General features: G+C 42.2%; 2 protein-coding genes across 4 annotated transcripts in view; both read left to right on the top strand.

The window, feature by feature from the left end:
- Positions 1-11765, top strand: part of LOC111611000 (pleckstrin homology domain-containing family G member 4B-like) — a 44891-nt gene extending 33126 nt beyond the window's left edge. For both annotated transcript variants that reach the window (XM_023346463.1, XM_023346462.1), the window contains exons 21-27: positions 586-792; positions 3439-3618; positions 3723-3903; positions 5434-5544; positions 7975-8084; positions 9979-10022; positions 11072-11765. In XM_023346463.1, coding sequence (XP_023202231.1) covers positions 586-792; positions 3439-3618; positions 3723-3903; positions 5434-5544; positions 7975-8084; positions 9979-10005 — 816 coding nt within the window. In that variant the 3' untranslated portion in view covers positions 10006-10022; positions 11072-11765. The remainder of the gene's footprint in view (positions 1-585; positions 793-3438; positions 3619-3722; positions 3904-5433; positions 5545-7974; positions 8085-9978; positions 10023-11071) is intronic.
- Positions 11766-24331: 12566 nt separating this feature from the next.
- LOC102222291 (zinc finger protein 536-like) overlaps positions 24332-27495 on the top strand; it is a 29350-nt gene continuing 26186 nt past the window's right edge. For both annotated transcript variants that reach the window (XM_014472955.2, XM_023346151.1), the window contains exon 1: positions 24332-24458. The gene's annotated coding sequence lies outside the window, so the exon portion shown is untranslated. The remainder of the gene's footprint in view (positions 24459-27495) is intronic.

Below are 27495 nucleotides of genomic sequence, written 5' to 3'. Positions count from 1 at the left end.
CCAGAGAAACTGAAGGGATTTCCAGGTTCTAAAAGGTTTTAACTCCTGCTGCTTCTGCATTTAGCAAAATAGTAAAACGTTTGGACACCACTGACATAGAGGCTGGTAGCATTATCCTCCAGACCAGCTACTCTGGATTTTTTACTAAATGAAGACCCCATTATGTTACCCAAAACAGAGAACACATGAACTGCTTCTAACCTTCCAGCAGAAACTAACTTCAGAAATAGTAAGCTACCCCTTTAAGTTCTACGATTTGCATGATTGGACCTTCATGAATTGCATTTTTGAGTGTTTCACAATCAGACTGACCTCTGGGAAAGTTTCAGGCTACAACTCAAACTCTTGAAATCGTTGCTTGAAAACTCCCTGAGGAGTTTCTGTTGGGCAGCTTCAGACATTTCACTGCGTCAGCGAATTCGGTTGCCACGGAGAGCCGTCTGATCCGCAGCAGTTGTTTGAGTTGGTGTTACAGACCGACACCCACACACTGGACAGTTTTTTCTGATGTGAAACCAAAGCAGAGACAGAGGTGGCATTTATTCTGTTTCTACATTTCTGCTCTTGTCACCCCCTCACCCAAAGTCCAAACTCCCCCAGGCGTCCCCCCTCTCCCCTCTGTCTTTCCCTTACTGCCTGCAGGCTCCCATTCAGAGGCTGGAGCAGTACTGCGAGGCCCTGGAGGAGCTGGGGGGTTTAAATCTGGCCTCAGACTCCGCCCTCTCCGTCCTGAGACACGCCCAGCGACACGGCGAGGACCTCAGGGCCAGTGACCTCATCGTCGGCTGTCCGGTGAGAGCGCCTGTCCCACATTATTTCACAGTCTGCAACTGTCAAGTCCCACTTTCTTTTCTTAGATGGGAAAAACCCAAATAATTTTGATGAGGTCAGGCCACGGGGAAGGGAGGAGAATCTTTTCACTTCAGTTTTTATTTGTTTTCATTCAGCAATTAAAGGAGATTCAAGTAGTTATTAGGTTCACAATGTTTAAATATTGTTTTAAAAATAAGCATTCATACTCTATCTTCGAAATAGTATCACGTTACAGCTAAGAACTTCATCATATTGTGTCAACATTTTTATGTGACACAAAGAAGCACATAACTGGAAAATTGGAAGGAAGCTGATATTTAGTTCCCTATTTTTACGAAGATAAACTTGAAATCCGTAAATAGTTGAGACCATCTCTAAAAACGCTCATAGCTACAATATTTTAGCTATACTCTGCAAACAAACCTGGGAACAAACTAATTTTCCAAAAATACTTTGGATTCACGGAAAAATCTGCAAATACTGTTCCATACGAACGGGCGGATCGATCCAAACATATCGATATTATCAATACCAAGTCGATATCTGTATTGATTGATCAACACTAGCGTGATGAGATCAATGCTATGATTTCAGATTCCATCTTGTAATTTCAACTCAACTTCACCTCTGAAAAGATTTGTTTTTGTTTTTCTCTCAGATTATATATATATATATATATATATATATATATATATACAGTATATATTTGTTTATTCAGAGAAACAATGCAGAAAATTGCTTTGTTTTTCTGTTGTTTCTCTTTATCATGTTATTATAGTATTTTGTAGACACACATAAACTTTGTCCTGATTCTCTCCCAAGTTTTGACAAAATAATTCCAAAGGAAAACTATAAAAACAACCAAAAGGTCTGAAGTTTAACGATATATCAACACTTGCCCCGTATGCACTTGGTATCGGATCAGAGTAGATGGGGGGTCCACTGTAATGTGTTCTGTCTATAGTCACATAAAATCCCAGGAAAAAAATACATTGAAATTTGTGGTTATAACATAATAAATAACATGTAAATATTCAATACGTTCTCCAAGGCAGTAGTGAACAAACTACTGCGACTAAAGTTTCGATCGTTTCTAGACCTGAAAGCTGCTGTTTAAAATGACCTGCGGTTTTTCTCGTGAAAATAGTCAGGTAGATATTCTACAGTCTTTTGAAACGTTTGTTTATCTTATCAGACAGAAAATACTCACCCACCTTTTGACACGTACAAGCGGAGGGAAACAGAACCCCCCCCCCCCGAGAACAACGATGTTGCTTTCCTGTTCAGACCGTGGAAATGTTCACAGTTATTGCAGTTATTGTGGATATTTCTGAACATATTTATGCTTTAGAAATTCTTTGACAAAAACATCTCCTCTTGACCTTCACATTGTTAGTCCAACGCGGCGGCATCGTTCAGAGGCAGTCACGACAAGCGTTGGACTCCACCACACACACACACACACACACACACACACACGCACACACACACACACACACACACACACACACACAAGCAAACACAATTTATATATGAGGGGAGAGATTAGGAGTGCACAAACACTTCCACTGGAGCCACTTCACATTGACAGCTCTCCAGGTAAAAAGTGATTACAAGTGCAGGTGTTTTTCAGTGGGCGTGTGTGTGGGTGCTCATGATGTATGTGAAGCCTCACTTATATGATGACCCCCCCCCTACACACACACACCTCACCTATCCAGGGTTGTAAAAAAATAAAGCTGCATGTCAGTAAATCGCCGTAACTCTTTCACCGCTTTGGGGGAAATAAACCTTCTCGTCGCTCTTCGCCGTTTGTTTGCGGCCGGTATCTCGTCTCGTAGGAGCGCTACGCAATTTCTGACTTTTACGAGTGTCTGTCTGCCTTTTGTCATGAGCCTCAACGGCGCAAAGAAAAAAAAAGTCTCGGCCCCTGTAATTGACGCGAACAATGAAGTCACATGTCTCGCGAAAAGACATGACTCATTTGGCCAATTAGAGCAAAGATCCAACAGATAAGAAAAAGCGCTTGTGCGAAGGCAGCGTTTGCCTCTATAGAAAGCGGAGGAATAATAATAATACGGCTTTGTCTTTTTCTTTATTGGACTGCGAACAAGGCCTATCAATCTTTACAGTTGAAATGTTGTTTTTTTCTTTTTTTTTTGAACACCAAACTAGGAAACTGGTAGCTGGAGCGGCACTGTGTACAAGGGGTGTAGTTTGGCAGGAGAATAAAAAGACTTTTGACAGTCTAAAAGGCAAAGCCCCCATGTTACCGGTCTGCGTACATTGTGACTCTCACCTTTGGCCTTGATGTATTGATTATTAGCAAAGGAATGAGATTTCATATGCAAGAAGTTAAAAGGATTAAAGGTCAGTGAGAAAATTTGTCGTCCGAAGCTAGCTCAGACTCAATCCACATCACCAAAAGGAGGCAACTGAGGTGGTTAAGATGCGTCTCTGGAGGTTTTCAAAGTACGTCCCATTGGAATTTTGGACCCAAATGTCTTTGATAGCAATTCAGTGGTTATACTGACCCTCTGGAGACAAACCCTTATTTACAGTTTAAGATTTCTTTAAAAAGATATTTATATAAGCCCCGAGGCTAATGTGTCTTGTTGTTTTCAGATCTCAGTGGCAGATCGTGGCGACCTGGTGAGGCAGGGTGAGCTCACCGTGTGCGGGGGACCTCGGAGGAAGCGAGCGGGTGTCAGGAATGTCTTCCTCTACCAGCACGCCATCATCTTCACCAAGCAGAAGAGCCCGAGTCCGGGTCGCACCGCTTACAACTACAAGCACAGCATTAAGGTCAGAAGCCAGGGGCTATTTTCTTTAAATGGCAAAGTTTGGATCAATAATTCAGACACGATTTCATCATCATCATCATTTTCTTCTTCTTCTTCTTCCGACAGATGAGTGAAATGGGTCTAACTCAGAATGTCGGCGATGAGGGAGTGAAGTTTGAAGTCTGGGTCCGACAGGCACCCAGGACCAGAGACTGTATCACCCTTCAGGCCCAGAATAGAGCAGGAAGGGAGTCCTGGGCTCATGACATAGCCCACCTGCTGTGGACGCACGCCATAAACAATACAGGTACACGATAAACTTTAGCGCCAGACGCATCAATCACCAAATCCCATTGTTACAAGTCTTTCATACACTGAAAGTAGTGAAGTCCAAAAACAAGTCCAAACTGTTGTTGGACTTGTTTTTTAGTTAGTGTTAAAATACCCTAATAAATGTCTTAATATTTGAGCATTTTCACATCAACTTTCAAAATGCTATAATTGGTCTACTACACTAAAGAAGGCCTATGGTGTTTTTACTCCTTGCTATAATTGCTATTTGTTGACCACATAGTTATTAGCCACGTTATTAGCCATGCCCACCGCTCAATATGCTAAAGAACAACAAGGACACTAGCCTGCTACTGCAGTACCGTCCATTGATATTTAGGGAAAGAGTATTTGCTCCCTTGCAGACTAAAACATTTTCTGACACACTTACATGTGACATCAAGCAGGCCCCATGTGAAATAGTAACTGCCCTGTTTGGTAAATCATAAGTTTCCACTTCGAAAATTAGAATGTTGCTGACAACTTGAAGTAACACTTCAAAAACACAATGTTTTTCTTCAGATCAGGGCCTAATGTCTTGCTTTTTGAGCTTCTGTAGCATTATTGCAAAAGTACAAAATCTTAAAAAATTATTTTCAGCTGGAGAATAAAATAGTTGGGACTACAGCAAAAAAGAAAAGGCAATACTTTATGTCAAATACGGCGGTGGATGTAAAACTTGGATGACAAGCCATACTTGACAGAACCGTGAATTTTGGATGTGGTGAAGCTAATATGTTCAGACCATGGCAAATGCAGGTGCACTTCCTCAAACAAACCAGACTTCCTGGTCTGGTTTGATTAAAGCGGACTAAATAGGTCAGGTATGAATGCACACTCTTAATCACGATTAATGTTCACCTAATATGAGTGACTGACCGAAAGGAAACGGTTAGAAAATGTCAAAAAAAAAAAAAAAAGTCAAGCTAGAAAAGTTTTATAGCGGTGCCCAGAATCTTCTTCCATTATATTTGCTGTTGCCACCTACTGCTGGAGAGGTGGTATTACAGTATTTTTCACGGAAGTCTCACAGTTAAAAAAACAAACAAAAAACTTTAAGATGCAAATATGTACTTTGTTTCAAAATGTGGAACAGTATTACTAGCATTTCCTAGAAGTAGGAAGCATATGGAAACCAAAACAATGGTTTCAGTTTGCAGTTTGACATTTCCCCCCCTTTGTTTATGCTCAGCTTTCTAAACACATCGAGCTGCTCCATATCATGTGTTCGAGCATCGCTTCCTGCTCTTGGCTTAGATTTCAGTATCACCCTGCAATATGGTGCTCAGAAGCTCCTTATAAGAAGGGATTAATTCTGTTCAGATGGTAATGTTCCCCAGAAACAACGCATTGTTCTAAAAAACAAACAAATGCAAGCACATGGGATGTTGCTGAGATTTTTAACCGTGATTTGGATGAGAATGCGTAGCTGTTCGTAGGGGAGAAAAGATGCCTAGAAATGCTTACTGAAGTGATTTTTCGGAATATTTTTGACTCTTTCCCTCAGAGCTGTGTCTGAAGGAGTCGCTGTGCATGGGAGTTTCCAGCAAGCTTCTGCTGGACGCTACAGGAACCCCGGGATCAGAGCTGGACTCCATCTGCAGTCTCAGCGACAGAGGTGGGAGCACAGCGTCGAGACCTCCGGCACTTTTTCACCTTCAAACCACAAACTTCAGTTTGTTTTATGTGATCAACATGAAGTGGCAAGTTATGGTGGACAGGAAGGGAAACAATGTCGTAATAAACTTTAAAAAAAACCTTTTTTTTATTAGTTCAGACACCAAATATACCTCAAAGTGCATTGAGATGTGCAACGAAAGCCATCTTCGCCCTACCGCCGAGGGTAGGATCTACTGTCTTCTTTATCTCTGCTTTTGGGGGTACAGTCCAATCAGCACAAAGGAAAACGAATGGCTTTCTTTGATTGGCTGCCTTGCCAACACCAGCCAGTAGCATTAGCGCTTAGGTATTTCAGCTTGCTTTCCTTTCAGAAGGACTGTCTTTCGAATATTTTAGAAAAGCGCTATGAAGAAATTTTTTTTCTACCTGCATTTGCCATGAATAATTTGTTCCAAATTTCCTTTGTATTCAAATCCTCTGAGTGAATGAGCCTGAACATAAAAGCAGAGCTACCAAGCACTGGTTTATGTGAAGGGTGTTTTCACACCTGATAGGCCGGCAGACTCTGCCCGACCGGGGACCATAATTGCAACATTTTCAGCTGCTGCGGTTCGCTTTCACACTGCGCCGGGTCAAACAAAAAACCTGTTCCTCCTCGTCTGTGGGGTCACTGCACCAAGAACCACTGAAGGAAGCGACACTGAAATCCTTCTTCACAAAAATGGCGATTTTTTGTTGTTGTTGGTACAAGATCCTGATAGCACTACACTCTCATGTTTGTTTATTTTGTATTTACCCAGAATGCCCTGCGCTATGGTCCTCTTCCTGCTTTTGGAGCGGTCTCCGGTCCGCTTGGCGTTCACACATGCATTCGAACCACGGCAGAGTTCACTTCAACCGAACCGAGACCTGGGTTTTATATGGACCAGACTTGGTTTATTGGTCCACATCAGAGTTCGATTAAGCATTCACACTTCCTCAAACAAACCAGACTTCCTGCTGTGGTTTGATTAAAGCGGACTAAATAGGTCAGGTGTGAGTGCACACTCTTAAAGTATAATCTAGACTCCACCCAGTTATCGTTTATACAAATTTATTCTCAAATTTCTGTCACATAAAATCCCAATAAATTACACTTAATTTTTTTTTTTTTTTTTTTACTTTATTGGGGTTTTAACATGACAATATGTGGAAAAAGTGCAAGCGACATGCACACCTTTGCAAGTAACTAATGGAGCTCAAGAGTTTCTGCCTGGAATGCACTTTCACAAGAAGAGAGCACTGGAGCATACATTGCGTAATGTTTCGCCTGCACCTCTACTTTGATTGTGCCTGTAATAGTCTGCCGTGACATCCCGCCGTAATTGAAAAAAACTAGCTTTTCGGACACATTAATTGAATTTCTTTGTTTTTGAGCCGCTCGGAGCAGCAGACCAATCTCTTAACAGAAAACATATTATCCTCCTGTAAAAGTTAATATGGTTGATGAAATCACTGTGGGCGAGAAGAAGCCTCCCCCCCCCCCTTCATTTGCAGTTCCATCTGTTTAGTCGGCGCGCCTCTTCGGAGGTCTCGAAACTAAAGTCTTCTCCGAGGGACACGCTGTTCCTTTTAGTTATGCAGCATTCAAAAAAAATGAAACATTGTAATATGCACTCTAAACTATCTGGCTTATCTACTTTCAGAGTAGCTTTTGTTGTTGTTGTTGTTGTTGTTGTTGCGGGGATTCGATTGCGTCTTTTGTCGATCTTGCAGAAAAACACATCGTTGGCCTTTTGGCAGCTGAGCAAATTCAAAGTAACCAACCGTTTCTGAAAGGAACGGAGACAAGAGACGTGATATAAATAGGCAGGGACATATTCACAACAGCTAGAGCGCACTCATAAATCTGTCTCTTAAATACAGGGAATTAGGGAGTGTATTCATGAGCGTCGGGGGGCGGGGGGGGCTAGCATGCTCTGGAAACTGCTGCCGCAGAGTTCAGCTGTTAAGTACGACTCTTCTGGGTTTTTTTGTTTTTCTTTTTAAGATCCATCCCGTCTCTGAAGAGAAGAACTGTTTGAAAGTGATTCCCCTATGACACCTCAGTGCAATGCGCGTTCTGCCCACCAGGTGTCTTGTTGAGCAGGTTCCGGGCCATGAAATGTCCTCAGGGAGAGAAACTGGTGTTAAAAATTCACCCGTACAGATGAAGGGGGGGGGGAAGGAAAATCTTTTCTACCCTGTTGTCTTCCCCTATGCTTACTCCTCAAGAATAAATCAAAAATAATAACCATAATGACCCCCCCAACTCCTGCCACCCTCCAAAAAATAAAAACCTGTATGATGATTCATTGAAGGAAGTCTTCTCCACGGAAAACCTGTATTTTTGTGCTGAATATGTTTCGTGGCTCTGTTTTGATTGGATCCCCCCACCACTCTGCTTCAGTCCACAGTAGCTGCTCAGACTCGTCCTCTGTGGGCAGCCAGAAGGAGGGGGGATCCCCGGCGTCTGGGAGGGACCCCAGGTCAAGCTCCGGATCAACAAGCTATTCACAGGTGGGCACGGAGAGTTTACACACAAAAACCCGCAGGCCTCACTGAGGTGAATGAAAGCTGGTTTTATTGGTAGACATTACTCAAAATTCCCAACATGTAGTTATGAAATGATAAGCCCCTCTTTTTTTTTTTTTGCGGCGGCTCCGGGTTTTGCAGGACGTTTTTGTAAGAGTGTTGGAATATTAATACCAGAGGAACAGCTGAGGATCTATCAGAACACGATAACACCAAACATGGTCAAAGTCAAGATTCAAAACCTTTACAGGCTTAAAAACAACAGACTGTCACCAAGAAAGGCAGGTTCTGATTATTCACACTGCTGTTCATAAAATGTTTATATCCCATCAAACTTTTCTCATCTTGTCCACAAATGTCCATGTTTGGGATTTTGTGTGACAAGCCAGTAAAATCAAAACCTTTTTTCTTTACCATTTTTATAATTATAAATTGGAGAAGTGTGGCATGTATTTGTACATTGCTCATCTGAGTACAAGTACATGCACACATGTTTAATGTAAGAACTTAACCTAAAAATTAAATATGCTCACCTCAGAATGAAATATCTTGTTTTACCTACATTAATGGGGGCTTGCCCGGGGCGAAACAGCTCAAACTCGAGTTTTGAAACAGATTCTCAATTGGATTTACATTTAGACTTTGACTAGGCCATCGTTACACCAGAATATGCTTTGATTTAAAGAGTTGGCGTCGTGCTTGGGGTTGAAGTCCAGCTGAAAGATGGTCTCAAATCTTTTGATCAGGCCTCCTGTCCCTGCTAATGCACAGCATGATACTGCCATTACCAAGTTTCACTTTAATGGTGTTACGGGTAACACCTTACACCTTACATTACCAATTTGAACGTTAAAAATGACAGAAATGTATCTAATCTGACACAACCACTGTTGCCTTTTCTATAGTTGAAAATCTGGCAAACACACAAATACATTTTTAAATTTGTTTTAAAGTGATATAACCTTATTTTTATGAACGCAATAAAAATGAGACAAACTGCCAGTTGTCTCATGTTCATTGCGTTGTCCCAATTTAGAGCCAAACGTAACTTTGTTTGTGTTTTCAAGTTAGAAATCTAAATCAGCTGCGGGCATAAATAATTTTAGGGATATCCGCTGCACTTGAATGATGTGTTTTCTTGTCTTTCCCATTTTGAAAGCTGGAAAACTAGAAAAGGCGTTTCTGTCACATCATCTATTTACACCCCAGGGACACAGGAAGTCGTGGCAGAGTTCACAGACGACTCAGTGTGAACTTTGAGTGCGATGTTTACACTCCTTTAATCAAAAAAACATTTATTTTTTTTGATTAAATCTTTATCAGCGATGATCTTTAACATAAGTATAAAACTGAAGCATGTTTTACAGTGTAAAAAGAAACATGCATCATGGTATCGAGGACTATTAGTGTTTGTTTAGGTGAAAATGTCCCTAATTACGACTTTATAAAGAAATTATTATTACAATTTCTGAGTTTTTTTTCTTCCTTTAATAAAAAGGTGTCCGTCCCCAAACCGTGAATTCACCTTCCATATGTTTTGCGAAGCTGAAACACAACACTCGTCTTTAGCTGTGAGCAAACAAGTGTGCCAACCCAGAATCGGATGCATTTTTACTGTTTAAACACATCCACACACACATACACACACACACATACACATACACAGATCCCCCCCCCAGATCTCCTTATCCAGCAAACAGAATATGACAGATTGGCAAACAGACTGCGCCGGGAACAGATTGACGGACAGACGGACAGAGCGGATAAGGGCAAACACGCAGGCAGCGACGTGCGCACGTTCGACAACAGGTTGAAGACGCCTTTGGTGCGAGAATCTAACATGTGACTATGTTTTTTCTCTCTCTCTCTCTGCCCACAGAGTCATTCTCCCTCTACAGCTGTGTGACTGTCATCTGAACAAGAGTGAGTTTTATGGGCAGGTCTCTCCCTCTCCCTCTGTTGCTCCTTTTTCTTTATTGCGCTGCTCATGTTGCTCACTTTGGGGATATCACCAGCAGCGTTGGGCATTTGCTGCATCGTTTATCATTTATCGTCAACGATTTCTTACAAGAATTTTGATTTATTGCTGCCGCGATAAATTTCAGTTATTGATGATAAAGAAAAATACAAAACTGACGTCATTATCAGAAATGTTATGTTTTGCTGTCTTCTCCACTGTTAGTTCCACAGGAACATCTATACCTATGAGAAAATTCAAAAATATGACTAAATATAAGTGCTGTGCACAGATTAGTGATATAAATCACGAAGCCTGAAAAAAAGGCCCTTTTCAAATGGGAATAGTTTTCAAGAACGATATTTGTGTTTGAGGCACTATGAATGTTGTGCCATGCCGTCGTTAGCTGTGTAATGGTTTTCCGACTTAAAGTGCGACGGAAACACCTTTTTTTTTTTTTTTTTTTTTGCATCACACGAGTCATGTGATCACCAGCTGGATGTTTCTACTCGTCTTCTGCAACGAAGAAGGCGACAGAAAGTAGTGGGAGGACGATGGTTTGTTTTTCATTTTTTCCGGACACTGTAGCTCTCATAGCGTTGTACAGTTCCTGTCAGATGTGATGAATCCAAAGCTCTTCTGTAAAGTCGCTGACTACAAATTCATGAAAACGCCGAGTATGTATCCACTGCCGAGTATAAGGGGCTTGTTGCTCCAACCCCTGAATAAGATGCCGGCGTTTCCTCTGACGGCTGGTGGATGAGCGCCAGCACCATGGCTGAATCTTGAATATCTCATGCAACTTTTTTCATCTGTTGTTGCCATGACTTTTACTGACTTACCGTGTGAACAAACTTATTCACGTGTGATTTTAATTTCATTTCTTATTTAATAGAAACACTGCAATTGCGAAATTGTTTTTTTTTTTGTCCGTATCACACCTAATTGCGAGTTTCCCCCCCTTTCCCACTGAAATAGTTGGAGTGAATGTCCTTTCTTTTTTTCTGCTTTTTAGGAAGCAGGAACTGCACTCGGGACTCTTCGTGGCTTCCGTCATCTCTGACTCGACTCGAAACTGGACTTCACCGACTTCCACCCGAAACTTCTCTCGCGCCCTTCAACCTCCTGCGAGAGTGCAGACGACGCCAGGGGGCGGAGGGATCAGGCGCAGCTGCACCGCTCCGCATCCAAACAGGATCAAAAACTCGCCCGTCCCCCCTTCCTTGTTTTAAACCATGACAAGCGCCGATGGGGGGGGGGAGAAAGGGTGGCTCTCCGGCGCTCCGCCATTTTGGGTCTGCCAGTCTCAGCTGCTGGCAGAGTCATCGACACCGACGGCACTTCAAGCTTGCACAGTGCGGCCATTGTCTGCCCCGCAACTCCCCACTAGGCCAAACCACTTGGTCTGAACCACTGACTGGCCGACTGTACACATCACATGCTCCGGCATCTGGTAATAAACAGGAAGTAATATGCCGGGTGTAAATGTGGCGTGGGATTGCAGATTTAGGATGTATTATGTACTTTATCACCCTCATAACGCTGAATGGAGACCGTACGCTTTTTTTTGTCTTTTTATCTGCCCTGTGTTTTATTTGTAGGTGGGTGTGTGTGTGTGTGTCTCGGGTTAGGTGGGATTGGATCTATGTAAATGAGGTAACAAGCACACTCACACAGACACACACAATGCCCCCCCCCCCCCCCCCCCCCCTCCCCGACACATGCAGTCACTCTTATTGTTATCAGACAGTGGAGCACTGTTCACATTCACATTCTCTCCCCTCCTCTCCAGCTCCCTCTCACTCACACACACACACACACACACACACACAGTGCCCAGCTTAGAGCCTGGTACAGTGACTAAATGAGGCGAGCTCACATCTGAACACGTACAGATGATGAAGAAGAGGAGTGGTTTGCAGTTTCAAAACTGTTGGGAGTGTGTAAGCAAATTATGTGGCTTTTTATGAACAGTACTAAGAAATTAAAGTAATAACGGTATTTAGTGGTTCTTGAAGTGTAAGTAATGGTGCTGTAAAGTTTTCATCCCCCCTTACAGTGTTTTTTTTTTGGGTTTTTTTTGGGGTCATCCTTCAATATTTCAGATCAAACAAGTCAAATTTACTTTTTAGAGGCAGTTCAGGCTGTTAAGACATAATGTAATCGATTCTAAAACAAGCAAAAATATTACATTTTGTCAAAAGCCATCATCAAGCAAACACAAGCTGATCAATGTTTTTAGCCGTCATTTAAAGGAACTCGGTGTTGCGGCAGTTTTGTGGTTTTCTGGAAGTTTGTTCCAAAAGGGGTTTGTCCCGTTACATTATGTGCCAACAGTAGCGCATAAATTTAAGCCTACGTTTCCATCCAAGCGTCGCACATTTTTGAGAAAACTTTTTTAAATGTTGCAAAAAAAGAAGAAAATGCAAATGAGTCGTGCGTCCGCCTACTGGCTTGGAACAAATCGACCAGGCTACGTAAAGAGTAATGTCGTCAGATGTTCGCGTTACACACGACTACAATAGTAAGGAAGCAGAAGTTGTTGGGTAGCATGAACCACACATCTCAGAAAACTGGAGAGAGGTTTTCAGGAATGCGAAGCTATTGAGTTGTAGTTGTTCTGTGATGTCAACTAACACTGGCGATGTTACCGCCTGTAAGGAGACAGAGAAAGAAAAGCGATTCTAACATGCACCGACAGCGGAGCAGCGGATTGGTCAAGTGAGGTATAAGTTTGCTACATCGTAACTTATTAGGCAAATGTGCTGCCATCTGCCCGTTACTTGGACAGCCAAAAACCAACACAAGCGAAATAACTTTGTTTTTTGTTGTTGTTGGGTTCTTTTTGCAAATTCGAGAACATTACTGCAACGTTTGCTGTTTCCATCAACCTTTTCTTCTTCTAAAGTATGCAACATGCGCTCAAGAAAACTTTGTCAGAAACACAATTTATGAAGCACACCTTCTAGTCCAGCTCTGGACGATGCCAAAAAAAAAAGCTTCGGAAAATCTAATGTGACAAAATCAAAACTATTTTGCCTCCAAAGGTGCGGCGGCACAACCAGTTTTAATACTTTCAAATAGGGTGGCTGTTTTTTTTTCTTAAATAGACACTTTCTTGTGTAATTACATGGGGTTATCTTTATTACAAACATGTTTGATGATTTGAAACATTTAAGTAGAAAGCAAGAACAAAAGATTACCTGTAAGGGGGGCAAATACTTTTTCACAGCACTGTTAGCCGTCAACGTCTTGGTGCCTGCGCTGAAGAATCTCCTTCAGTGAACTGAAACTGAATTTTTACTGCTTCGCCTTTTGTTGTAAGATGCCATATTCTGTATGCCAAAGGTATGAATGGGCGTCAGTGCAATGTTTACTTGTGTTTTAAACATTATCGACTAGTTTTGTTTTTCACACACTGTCTGCACTCTCCATGAAATGGAGGAAAGTGGATCATTACGTTTGCTTTACTCTCCGTTTACGAGTTTTATCCTTTAGGCTAGTAGACATGAGCCACATCTGATCATTTTTAAGGAGCAATATGACAAATTTAATGACAGTATTACGTTTGAAGAAGGAAGTGTAAAATGTTCAGCTTTGTGTATGAATTTTGATTTGGGTTTCTTCCCCCCCCCCATGTCTTTCTTGAAGTTTGAATGAATTATGTCCATACAGCAAATTTTGGAGGTCGAAGGAAGCAGTGAGTTTGTCTTCGCATTGAGGCTGAAAACACTGATAAACTAAAGATAACCACGTTTCAGCGCTGCCGCCTCTACATACTGGGGATGACGAAATACACTAAATGGCACCAAAAAAACTCAAAAGAGAAACTTGGGTTGCATGAGTAAAAAATTTGCTTTTTTACTTTTCCCTCAGTTCCTTGAAAGAAGGTTTTTGAACTCTTTTAACCTTTCCACATTTTGTCAGCTGCAGAGTATTTGCTGCTGTGAAGTGGAAAATCCACAAGATGTTCAAAGTTTGGGATGAGCAAACCGACTTCTTTCCAAATGTGTCCCTCGCTTTTTACATCCGGAGGGAATTGCTTGTACTGGATTTTGTTTTTGAAGTAGCAAAGGAGGCCTGAATAGACATTCGTGTCACACTGTTCACATTTTTGTCGGTAAAAGAATCTTAAGCCAAGTTTTCGTTTTCCCCTTTCAGCTTCTCGACGTTTGCCAATTCGTGTTAGTGTGACGCATAAAATCCCAATAAAGTACACTGAGGTTTTGTAGTGCTAACGTGACAAAACGTGGACAAGTTTAGGGGGTGTGAAAACATTCAAAAGGGACTGGATGCAAAGCTAACAACCAGCGCGAGAAATGAAACACGGCTTTCTCTACCGCAGACCTTGATTTTATAAACTGGGGTGACGTCATCGTCTTGTCAAGGTCTGAAATACATGAAACGAACGCGGCTTCTAGGCCACCACCTAGCAAAGCGAAAGGACATAATGTGCTAAAAAATCTCTAACGGTGCGTCGTACAGCAACAACCTCGTCCTTCGCTGTCGGAAACGTGTGAAAGATTTACAGTCCTGTCATGTCTTTCAGTCAGAGCAGCTTCTCAGAGAAAGATGAAAAACATTCAAATTACTCAATTAATTAGCATTCATTCCCCAGCACTACTACTCTTTCCTTCTTTGTTATGCATATATATATATATATATATATATATATATATATATATATATATATATATATATATATATATTTTTTTTTTTTTTTTTTTTTTTTTTTTTTGCAATATTAATTTCCAGAATTTCGTAGTGAAGCTCCAGTGTCATGTGTTGGTAGTCAAGAATTGACCTTGAAGAGCTTAAGACGTGGAGATAAAGTTGTCCAAAAGCACTCAGCACAAAGAGGTTAAGTGCTGCTGGACAAGCTGGTTGTTGGCGAAAATGTAACTTCTGGGTCTCGTATGTTCTGTCCAAATTTAGCCTAAGCAAACATTCTGAATGTCAGGCTTTATTAGCGTGTTTTAGAGACCTCAATCCCCCCTTTCAGTCACATTTAGACTTCAAAATATGACCTTATTTGGACCTCTGTTCACCTTTCCGATTTCAAGCACATTTTTAGCACATGCAACTGGTACGAAAAAACAAAGAAACGTATCCCCAAGATGTCAAACCATTCCTTTAAGAGACCTCAAAACTAGCATAGCGAGGGATAAAAATAACTTTCACTTCCTCCTCGATTCTGCAACACTTGCTGTAAACCTATTAATAGCTGTTTGTTACACCGCTGAGTGCTATTTACACACTCGGATATGGAAATTACAGGGAAAGAAAGATGCATACAGCTTACCAAAAATGTAGCTATTTCAAACAGATACAGTGTAATTAAAAACAACATGTTCATTTTTTTTTTAAAAAAGAGTTATGTTTAAGGTACAGACCTACAGGATGCAGGAGAGGCAGCCCACTGCCGCAGATTGTGGCCGGTTTCACGTTTCATATCTGCATCCATATTGAAAAGTTGCAAATGGCTATTGAGCCATTTCTGGATCAATATGCAATTTGTTGGCTTGAAGAAGTCGGCACACGTCGCAGCCTTCAGCTGTTTGGTACATTGCATTGGAAGCGACGTAATAAACACCATCATTCATTTATACTGCAGCATACATTGTCTCACTTTTATGAACAGTGTCATTGTAAAGAAACTCTTTTCTTTTTTTTTTTTCCCTCCTCGCTTTTGGTGTATGACGAACTCTGCCGGATGTTTACATTTTATTTTTTTGTGAAACAAAGTGGAACGTTAGAAATGCATGTTACGGTTGTTCTGCTTTTGTTTTTTGTACGTTTCTGTTCTGAATTAAAACTGGACTTTAAATTTAAAGTGCACCAATTGAGTTTTTTTTTTATTCCCCACCCTGCCTCGTATGGCCTGACACGGGGGGGGGCTTGTAACCTTGTAAGCCCCTCGAACTCGCCGTAATGAGTGCGTGGTCTCCTCTGTGGAAACCAGCTGTGCTGCCGCGGCCACACAAAAAGCAGAGTGATTAGATAACTACAGTACAGAGCCATATCAAATAGTTCCAGGGATCAAATTCCCTTAAGGAGGGAGGGCAGCTTCAGAGTCCATCTGTGCATGTGAGGGGCACCGAGAGAGGAGTGGGAGATAAAGTAAAAAGGCTTGGGGAGAGGGGGGGAGGCAACAGGAAGGGGCATGACAGAGGGAACGAGAATGGGAGCGACAGAGGAGAAGGACAGGAGACAGTAGGTGGGAATGATGGGAAATGAGCGAGGGCTAAGGGGCAGACAGACAGAGAGGCACAGTCAAGGGGAGAAACAGGGAGGGGAATTAAAAAAAGAAAAAAGGGGGGCGGGGAGGGCTTATAGAAAGAGGGAGACACAAAGTAGAGTTCGAACTTTTTTTTTTTTCCTTCCAACGTTGAGAACCGAGAGCCGCAGAATAGATGGAGGAGAGAGGGGTAAAAAAAAAAAAAAAAAGAAAAAAGAGGGGGATGTTGACAAAGCAGCGAGACTGTGGCGAACAAAGAGAACGTGAAGAGAATGAGTCGGGGGAAACATCAAAGGGATTTTTCAGGCCCGGTTACCGGGACAACAGACATTTGCATGCGATTAGCTTTTTACATCATATTAAGAAGGGTTAGGGTGAGGGAGGGACGGGAAGAGAGGGGAGGGGGTTATGGAGAGAGGCAGGGAACTATAGATCATACACACACTCACACACACACACTGTATGAAGGACCCCCCCCCAAAAAAAAAAGAAAAAAAGAGGGACATTGGTCATCTCAGGCGGATAAACTGACTTATAGGAAGCCAGCCAAGCGTTTTCTTTTGTAAATGAGAGAACATGTCGGGGTTGGTGGCGGGGGTACAGTAATATGCCAGCACAGAAATTTTCAAAAAAGAGAGGTCATATATATATATATATATATATATATATATATATATATATATATGTATATATATATATATATATATATATATATATATATATATATATACTGGTTTGACACCAGTAACTGAAAGCAAGCTCCATAAAGCAACCAACCAAATTCATTTACAACCTGCGGATTCTCAGGTTCTCGTTCTCCTTCGTTCAAAAGTCATCAGACAAGATGGGGGGGCGAACCGCACAAAATTCAAAACTCACACCTGGATCAACCCCGATCTAACACTAAGGCCTCAATATCACAATAAATACCACGTGATTTTTTTAAAATTACTTTTTTAAATCACTTGTGGCAAAAAAAAAAAAATTAAAAATGACTTCAGTCATTATTTTAGGAAGGCGACGGTACCTTATGAAAACTTGAAAACATTTCCGTATTTATCTGCCTTTTCTTTCAATGTGAACAAACGTAAATTGCGCAACGTTTTCAAATCTTAACAAAGACGTGATGACATCTTCATAAAATGAAATATAATCAACATTAAATCACAACACTTACTGTCCCAAAGTAGAAATATGAACCATTTTGACGTAACCGTTAAAAGTATTGCCCAATATATTAAACAGATTGAACTGACGCGTAAAATGAAACACGTGTGTGTGTGTGGGGGGGGGGGGGGGGGGGGGGGGGGTGAATGAGTGTGTGTTTTACACGCTGAATCCATCAGTTAATAAAACACCAAACTAAGAACACACACCTCACACTACCTTCCCTCCAATCACAAAAGCCATTAAACATGTTTTTACGGGCACACACACCGACACACACACACACACACACACACACACACACACACACACACACACACCCTCCGGCATTTTTACACATGTAACATTATCCCAACCTATCTCCTCTCCACCTCCTCCCTCCTTCATTCCTTCCCTCGCTGCCGTCTCTCCATCAACCCATGTCCCCCTTCTCTCTGTCCCTCTTTCTTTCTCCTCATCTCTCCATCTTGATCTCCACCTTTCCCCCCACCCTGTTTGGATGTCTCCTTCCTTCCTTCTTTTCTCCTGTTTGAATCCTTCTTTTTTTTCGACGTCTATCTGGCCTCTTTTGCTCTGAGGGGTGTGTGTGGGGGTGTGTTTGCGTGTGTGTGTGTGATGCTTCAGTGCCCCCAGTATTGTGGCTGCATTGTGCCAGTAGGCGTCGCCGCGACAGCATTGTGATGGTGTGTGCGTCGGGGTGTGTGTGTTGGGGTGTGTGTGCTGGGGGTGGAGGGAGAGGGGGGTATTACAGTATCAATACCCTGACACTGCGACAAAAAGGACAGCAGCCGTAGCCACATATCACTCCACCTCTGCACTCCTCCTTCCTCGCACACACACCTGCGCCTCCTCCTCCTCACCCCCGCCGCTTTCCCTCCCCCAAATCAATTTCTCCACCCCTCCTTTCAATTGATTTCCCACCATATCTCACTGAATATGTGCATATTGATCCTCCTCCTCTCCTCCTCATCCCTCACTCCTTTCTTTCTCACTCTCTCTTGTTTTACTCAAACATCTATTAGATTTCGCCCCCCCCACCCCCTCCTCCACCCGCGCCCCTCTCCTTCCCATCTACGCCCTTATCCTCCACAAACACACAGTCTCATTCCTCATCTTTCATTTCATCTCTCCAATTCTTTTTCTCTCTCTCTCTCTCTGCCATCTCTTCAACCCCTTTTTGCTCCCCCTCCTCCCCCCATCGCACCTCCCTCCTCGCCTCCCCTCCCTCACGGCTGTTTTTTTTTTTTTTTTTTTTTTGGTTTTGTTTTGTTTTTGGTTTTGTTTTTTTGTATTTATGTGTGTGTGTGTGTGTGTGTGTGTGTGTGTCTCCGTCTCACTCACTCTCTGCATATTAATTGGTGCATTTCTGCTGCGGCGGAGAAAACAATCAAAGCGTCAGGGGCGGGCGATGATGCCATTGTGGCACATATGTACCAAGTGCGCGCACACAAACACACGCGCACTCGCGGGGACGACGACTAGACGCGGGCATACCTACATATACATGCACATGCATGCATGGATCTAACCCTGCTGACGCGCAAAAAAAAAAAAAAAAAAAAAAAAACGGGCCCAGACGCACGTTGATTTGCGAGGGCAGCGCGCGCGCGCGCGGGAGGCGAGCGTGCGCCGCACACACGCCACAGACACTAAGTCAGTCACACAATAGCGGGCTTACAATGGCTGATCCAGGAGATATGTTCTGCGTCAGCAAAGACATTTGAATTTCTGAGCCAACGCTTACCTTTACGCAGCGTGTGAGCGCAGCGCATTTAAATGTTGTAGGGGGGAAATAAAAAAATCAAATTAAAAAAAAAAAAAAAAAAAAAAAAGCAGGCCTGTTGCTGAAAATGTTCCAACTTTTCTTTTGTTCTGACTGGAATCTTGCCACATGTCGGGACGAACATTCAAAGGTAGAAGCGACAATTAAAACGCAGAAGATGGAAGACAATAAAGTCTCCCAAACGCTGGATATCTTTTTTTTTTTTTAATGAGTATTGCAGGTTGGCCTTAGATCGTCAGTCTTTAGTAGGAGGGGAAGGAGATCCCGTAAAAATGCCACAAAATGTCTGGAGAACATGATCTGTCTCGTTAAAAGGCCATTTAGCTGCTCACAACTCACCAGACTCGTTTGGGAAGGTGAGAAATTAGCATGATTACTTCAAACTTCACATCTTGTACCTACGTTTGGTCCTCTTATTTTAAAGTAAAAAAAAAAAAAAAAAAAGGAAGTAGTTGACGTTGTTTAGTCAGGCTAACTTGCTGAAGTCTCCAACAGAGAATTATGGACAAAATATGAACGACGTGCAAAAATACAGCCACTGGCTGACTGTTAGCCACTTACAATGCTACAGCTGGCGTTTCCATATAAATACTCCACTGTGATTTTACTCGTTCAGTTCAAGTAAAATCTAATCACAGATTCTTTGAGACGCGGTTTGGGTCTTGTGAAACTTTAAATGGACACGTTCATCGCGAACAGCACAATGTTTTAACTCGGTTGACACGTCAGTCAACACGAGCACTGTGAAGGAACTTGTTCAAATGAAATATGTTTTGCGCACATTCAGTTCATATTTCCATGGTGTCATTAGACACTGACATTTACCCTCACAGGTAAGAATGTGGTGAATGGTGTGTCTGTGTGCAAGTGTCTACAAGTCTGTGTGTGTGTCCGGGCGTGTTTTAGATGGTACACATGTGTTTCTGACTCTTGAAGACGTCTGATTGACAATTGTTGCCTCTCTTCTCAATTCAAACTAAGTCTTTGCTCAAAACTTCACATAAACTGAAACCTGAAGGTTCAACAGCATCCATTTGTCACTGGAAGTGCCCAGCAGTTAGATACAGGCATGAAGGTAGTTTGGAGTTACATCAAAGAGAAGACCAAGCTTCTTGCTGTTAATCACGTCCAACGTTACCCTCTGATCATCGGAGTTAAGTAGCCTATTGCTAAAATAGCAACATAGGTTTTGTCAGTTGACATGTGTGGAAGGAACTCCAGGTTTATGCGCGCTTTAGAAAATTCAACGCAAAGGCCTTCCCATCATGATTTAGACACTGATTTTCCTTTTTGACAAAGAAAACCTCACAATATGTGAAACTTTGAGAGTTTGGCTACATTAATATTACAGTTTGTTCAAAGGGGAGGAAAAACAGCAGGAGAGGACTAAATGTAAATAAGCCAGGACAGCACATGTTGCCAATGTTAAAACAAATACAAAAGGGTGACCAAGCACAACACTGTTTAGCATCTTTAGCAAACATTGAACACGTCGCACAGAAGTTAGCCAAGAGAGTGTGCGCCAATTGCGCCATCACCGCAACTGCCCATTAGACTCACAAGCTATTATTTTTGAAATTATAATGCCTGCTCACGCATGCACCTCCAGAATTTTGTAACTTTTACCATTTGTTGATGCAAAAACACGGTAGACTGCTGGTGGACTACCCTAGAGCCCTTACCACCAGGCTTTCTTGGGGAACCACCTCCATATGACATACAAGCAGCTTTTCAACTTTCACCTTTTGACCACATTTACAAGCTTTGTTGACACAAGTCAGCGATGAGGCTCGACTTGAGGGACATATGAGCATTTTTCAGAGTTTTTGCTTTGGCAACACATTTTTGTGCTCACTCTAACTCTTCAGCACAAAAAGGTTTGGCTCTGCGATGGTTGACGTTCGACCCTGAACTCAACCGTGGTGTCAGGCCTCGGAGCAACGACTACAGCGGATAACTGTGAGAGAAACGTTTGGCTTAATACAAGTGGAGCAAATACAGCCGAGGACAGAGACCTTCTGAAAAAATATTTTGAGCTCGCAGAAGAGCTGGCATGTGAAAATAACTTTCTTCAAGGCCAACAACACGATACACTTCAAATGGCTACATCACATATCAGACGCAACTGTGTGCAGATCTGCGATGCGCATCCCGGCAGGTTCCCACAGTCCATCTGATATAACCGAGGCTTGCAACATCAGTCAAAGTCGTAGACTTTCAGCGTCTCCGTCTTGATCTCGTCTCCTCCCAGTGGCAAATTGTGCCACATAATTGTAACTGTGTAAAAATCCAGCTGGGAGAGTTTTCTCACCTCCTCGTGGGCTAAAATGTTCAAGACGTAACAAGAAAACTGTCCTGGGTCTAAAGACTGAAATGAACATGAACAACGTCCTGCGAGAAATTGTGTTGCCGTTGGCTTGCCGTCAATTATAAACGGAAATGGTTTCCTTACTGTTACTCAACACCGTGCAAACCTGCATGTGATAAAACAAACAGCATAACGCTGTTTATGAGGGATGTTTAATGTTTGCAAGGCAATTATGTTGGCGAAGGAAAGTGATCTGGTGGTGTCACCACTAGAAAGTACTAGTAAAATTAAATGTAAGAAAGTTCTAGAAGATTTTGTTCTTTTTAAAAGAACAATAGCGTAATTTAAGCTAGCACTTAAGTAATTTATGTTGATTATATTTGAAGAAGTTGGGATATTAAAATGAAAATAAGCATAAACAAAATATTAAGTCTTGTAACGGGTGGTGCGGTACATCTTGGACAGGTTAACTCCATGCACAAAGTCCCTTGGTCGGCGTATGAACCCAGGACCTTCTTGCTACCAGGCAACAGTGCTAACAAGTGCGCTATCATTATTAGCATTAACCTTTGTGGTAATTTTGCTAAATTTCTATTTTTAAAAGAAGCATTGATTTCTATCAAAGCAACTGTCAAGAGTATTTTTGAGTTCAGCCATGACAACCAAACCAGTTTTTATCCTCTATAGAATAATCTGTTTACATGAAACTTGACTCGAACATGTTGCGTAATCCTCCGTTTCCTGTAGGGTCATGGCAGACTGGCGTCTATCTGTGAAAATGGGTGTGAGGTGGGGTACAACTTGGGCAACACAGAGTCACTAATATTGCAACGCTCCTGGTCGCAGAATGCAGGAACTGCTCTGTTATACTTGTTCTTTTTGTGGACTTCTGTTTATTTATTTATTTTTTGTTTTGCATATTTTGTCAAATATTCCCTCTGGTTTTTGATGCTGTGCAGTTGGAAGGATTCTACTCTTACTTTTTTTAAATTGCTTTTGGACCATTATGATACGCAAACATAACAGCAAATGTTGTTTTTTTTTTTACAACTGGAAGCAGCTGATTAGCATCTCAAAAGCTCAAACAAAACCTGAACTACAGGGTTGGAAGGGAGACTTCATGGATGCGGAGCAGGACCAAAACATCCAACACCTGTCTGCCTGGCTTTTTAACCACACAACCAGATGGGCATTTAAAGCAGCAAAAGCAACTGAGTGCTTAGCAGCGCTTGCCAACAACTGGTTGTGTCAACCAGGTCGTGCTGGTGTGGAACCTCATCTCTGCTGCCTAGACTTTGAGTTGCTAGCTTAGCTTGACTGTCATATAGCAGCAGTCTTCAGTCAGCAGTCTCTTCGGATTCATTGGAAGACTGACTGCTACTGGAGATCTTTCCTGCCCACAGCATCACCCTCCAAAAACGACTCTTTGAAGATTCTGGGATGGTATGGGTTACAACAATATTTCATTTCCCTTTGGGATAAATAAACTGTTTTAGTAGAATTGACATCTTGCACAGCACTGCACAAGGCTTTCTATAGCCAGCAAAGGGCAATGAGAGCCAGTTCCTTGCTCATTTATTTTCTTTAACATATAAAATTTATTTTTCCAATTGTAAGCACAAAACTGAATTTCTACCCTTTTTTTTGTTTTTTGAGGAAAAGCTATGCATTAATGACCCCTTTCTTTGTCAATTAGGGTCATTAATACAACTTTATTTCACCTCTGGAGAGTTTTATGCTGAACTTTTGGATTCGTTGGAACACGTACAAAATATATATGGGCCGCTGCAGACCCGGGACGCGCCACGAGAACCGAGGTTTTGGATATGCCCTGACCCAGATGTGTCACATTCTGGTGCTTCCCCGGTTTTTTTCCACCCCGCTTCTAACACGTCGACTTCGAGGTCACGAGGTTCGCCAAAGCCGCCGCTAACAGGTGCCATAATGTAAAAAAAAAAAAGTCTGACTTGTTCACTTCACCTGTAAGTGGTCATAAAGTTTTGCCTGCATTGTGCATACAGTGTTTTATTTTCCAGTCAAGAATAGCAGTGAAGGTGAGGGTCAGCTGGACGACTGCTGTGTCCAAAACGTGCGCTTGAAATTTCCAATCTTAAAATCTAGTTTCTGTAAGTTCAACAGTTTATTTATTTATGTTTTTGCTTATTTTACATATTGTGAAAAGTAATACTTTTTTTTTTTCTTTACATTTTTTGTCTTTATGTTTTGACTGGGGACTGGCTCCCTCCTCCCGAAGGACCCATGCAGTCACTTACCCTCATGTTGGGACCCAAATATGTGCACTTTTGTTTCTTCCCCTGGCCATGTGCTTCCGGGGTGGTTCACTACAGCATTTAAACTGCCTCTTGTCCCCCCCACCCCCTATCCCCTCCATCACTTTTATAACACTTCCATTGGTGAGAAACTTTCTCCTTCTCCTTCACCCCTTCCGAAAAAAAAAATGTGTCTAAACTGTCAGCTGCCCTCCAACCCAGATGCCATATTTAGGATACAAATGTGAAGAGATGACAGCGTTGTAAAATGGAGCCCGTGCTGAGATTATAATTAACATTTCCAACCTACATCACTCTCCCTCCCACTTCTCCTTTGCTCTCCCCTATTCACTCACTCCTGTACGATAAATTGGGGGGGGGGGGGGGGGGGAGTTGTGAATAGAAGAAGAAAGAAGAGAAGGGGAGAAAGAAAAGAAAAGGAGATGGAGGAGGAGGAGGAGGAGGAGGAGAGAGTGAGAGAGAGGAGAGGGTGACCAAACGGAGGGAGGGAGGGGGAAACGGCGTATGCTTGTATACAACCCTGATTTCCATTTTTTTCCCAACTCGTAATGTATTTAATTCAAGTGAAACGTAATCATGACGTGTCGTGTCATTAATCTCCTCGCCGCCTCTCCCGTAAGTACACTGAGTCTTTACTTTCAACATATATCCTATATCTTCATTTATCCATTTCAAATTTTCCCACTACTATGTTTACATAGCCCGTGTGTACACTTTTACACTCGGTGGCATGACACGGCGGGGATGAAACATTTCCAAAAATGGAGAATTTAACTGCGACTCTTGTTGCCTTTTTTCTTCTTCTTCTTCTCTCCCCTCTTCTCCGCTCGCGAGCGGGATAATGGTAGTTGTTGATGTGTTTTTGTATCTCTCTGCTTCTTTCATGTGCAGTTAGCTCTCTCTCGCGCGCACACAAGGAGAAACGCGCGCGCGCGCGCGTGTGTTAGCATGTGGAGTGATTGGCATGAAGCACGTATGTATGGTATGCATGTAAGCGCGAGCGAGAGAGCGAGCGAGCTCCGGACACACTTTCCGTCGGGTCATGTATGTAAAAAACCGGGTGTTATGTAGGCGCGCGCGTGGACGACATGCGTTTTTAGCCTCGTCTCATGTCCGTGACGTGACCGTAAAAAAAGAGGAAAATAAGGGGAGAGAGAAAACCGCTGTTTTCACCGAAAAAAACCCCTCAGCGTAACAGTTTGAACTAGTCGCCTCGGTGGGTCGGGGCGATTTTTAACGCCACTTTAAAATGGTCGCAAGTGCTCGAAAAGTCGCGCGGAGTGTTAAAAAGAGGAATTTGTTTCCGATTTAAGCAACTTAAAAGTAAGTTGGGAGCTGCTGTCAGGAGGAGTGAATTTTGGGGCAACTCTGATAATAAAACGACGCGATGTTCCGAGTTGGAAAGTAAACTAGAGTTGATAGAATCCGGGTGTCAACGCGTGAGGGCAAAAGCCACATTTTTAAAAAAGTGTCCAATTTTGTGTAAGTTGAGTTGGAGGTGAACGTATCCAGCCCGACTAATTGTCTTTTGTCGGTCGCACATTAAACGGCATTGTGTGGCTCCTCGTTGGCGAGATAAGCGTCGTCACTTTCATTTCAGCTTTGCGCAAAAAAAAAAAAAAAAAAAAAAAAAAAAAGCGTCTCGAGCGACGTTATTCCTTTCACACTTTTTCCTTTACTACAGTGTTTACTATCAGGCGTTTAGCTGTCCTAACGTCGCCTCATAAAGTAGCTAATAAAGTGTTGACATGCAGGTTTGAATCGTGTGAAGACAAGATGCCGGGTTTCAGCTTTGATGTTCAAAATAAACGTGTTTTTAAAAAGAATTTTCGGACGCGGTGGCTTTTTTGGGACGGATGTCGTTTCGAGATTGGCACAGGGTTGAAAATGAAATCCATGATGACACTTTTCTCTCTTTTTTTGTACCCTCCTCCTTTCCTTTCGCTGCTCGCTCGCTCGCCTTTTTCTCCCCTCCCTTAATCTTTTGTATAGAAAATTTAGGAACAAAATGGAGCAGGGGAGAGAGCGATAGATGGGCTGACATGACACTCACACACACACGCCACCCCTCCGACTTCTCCAAACTACACCCCCCCCCGTCCCCCTCCTGCTCCTCCGCTGGTGGTGTTTTAATCGCATTCTTTTTCTCTGGGATACAATCTACGGGGCAGGGTTAATCTCGTTTTAGTCGGGGTGTTTATTAGTGCATTGTTTGTTGATGGTTATTTATTTCATTAATGTGCCTCTAATTGAGATGGCCGCGAGAGGAGGAGGAGGACAGAGAGGGGGAAAGAGCGTGCTGAAAATGGTTGCACGTTATTGACGCACATCACAGGGGCGAGGAGGAAATTCCTCTCGAGATAAGGCGCAGACGTGTCATCTGGCCTGACCATAAAAGACACTCCCGTCGCCCTTTTCTATATCCAATGGAATATGTTTAGGCATTCTGAAATGCCCCTTTTTTTTCTTCTTTTTTTTTTTTTTTTTACATCCACCTAAAAATGTCACACTCTTGAGAGCTGTGTGTGTGTGTGTGTGTGTCCAGACAGAGGAAGTAGGTTGACATTGCTGGCTTGTCCTATAATCAGACGATTTTGAGAATCCTTAAACTCTTGTTTACATCCAAGTTTCATTTTTCTGTAAGTCTTTTAAAATGACAAGCGGGGCATTTTTTTTTTATTTTTTTTTGTCACATGTATTTTAAGTTTTGACGTAGTTTGTTGTGTATCGAACGACACTCAATGGTCCGTTTTTAAGTTTGTTTTGCTTTGGTGGTTGTCAATCAGCGAGCTAACTTTAAGAAACAAAAAAGTTTCTACACCCCAGTGTATCTGGTGACATCGCATAAGTTCATTTGAATAAATTTATTTGTAGTTTTTCTCTTTTGCCTCCTCATTTTCATGTTTTTACTCCAATTTTGCCGTCAAATACGTTTGCTTTTAATAAAATACACAGGAACAGTCTGTGAAGACAATCAGGGCACAAGCATAATTTGGAGTGACCAAATTATGTTTTTGAAAAACATATTTAGGGGTGCACTCCCTAAATTGGCCCAGATTGGCAATACTGATCTCATCCGCTGATCTTCCTCCAAATATCTGAAAATCTGCCACCTAGTGCTCTGCCGTTAGCGAGGGCAGACCGGCCCACCAAGTTCAAGCCAGATGTGCACAGTTAACAAGTCACCCCACTGTTGCCAACTTACAGACTTTCACCAAAACAATTAAAATAAAAAATTGGTACCGGCCAAAATCCAAATTGGCAGGTCATCCTGTTTGATGATTGGTAATCGGCCAGAAAACTGCAATCAGTGCACCCTTGATTACGTTGCATTGACATACTTTTGAGGTCCCTTTTTTCACCCACTATTTCTGGCCAAATATATCTCCAAACAGACTCACGTGTCCAATGGAGGTCATAAAAATCATGCTTTCTGTCAAAGAGGGCAGGTTAAGCCACTTAGAGCTCAAATGTTTCTGAATCCATATAAAAATTGCTTGGCTGCCACGAGTTTTACTAATGCCAGCCAATCAAGTCAGTTCTTGTGTCTCATGTGATGTCATCAGCCTGAATAAACACAAAGCTGAATTTGTGGAGGGTTTTTTTTTTTTTCTTCCTTCAATGTGATTTTAGGAAAAGTCTTAATTTTGTG

The sequence above is a fragment of the Xiphophorus maculatus genome, chromosome 14 (genome assembly GCF_002775205.1).
Source record: "Xiphophorus maculatus strain JP 163 A chromosome 14, X_maculatus-5.0-male, whole genome shotgun sequence".
In the NCBI taxonomy this organism is placed as follows: Eukaryota; Metazoa; Chordata; class Actinopteri; order Cyprinodontiformes; family Poeciliidae; genus Xiphophorus; species Xiphophorus maculatus.
This window is presented reverse-complemented; position numbering and strand designations above follow the sequence as displayed.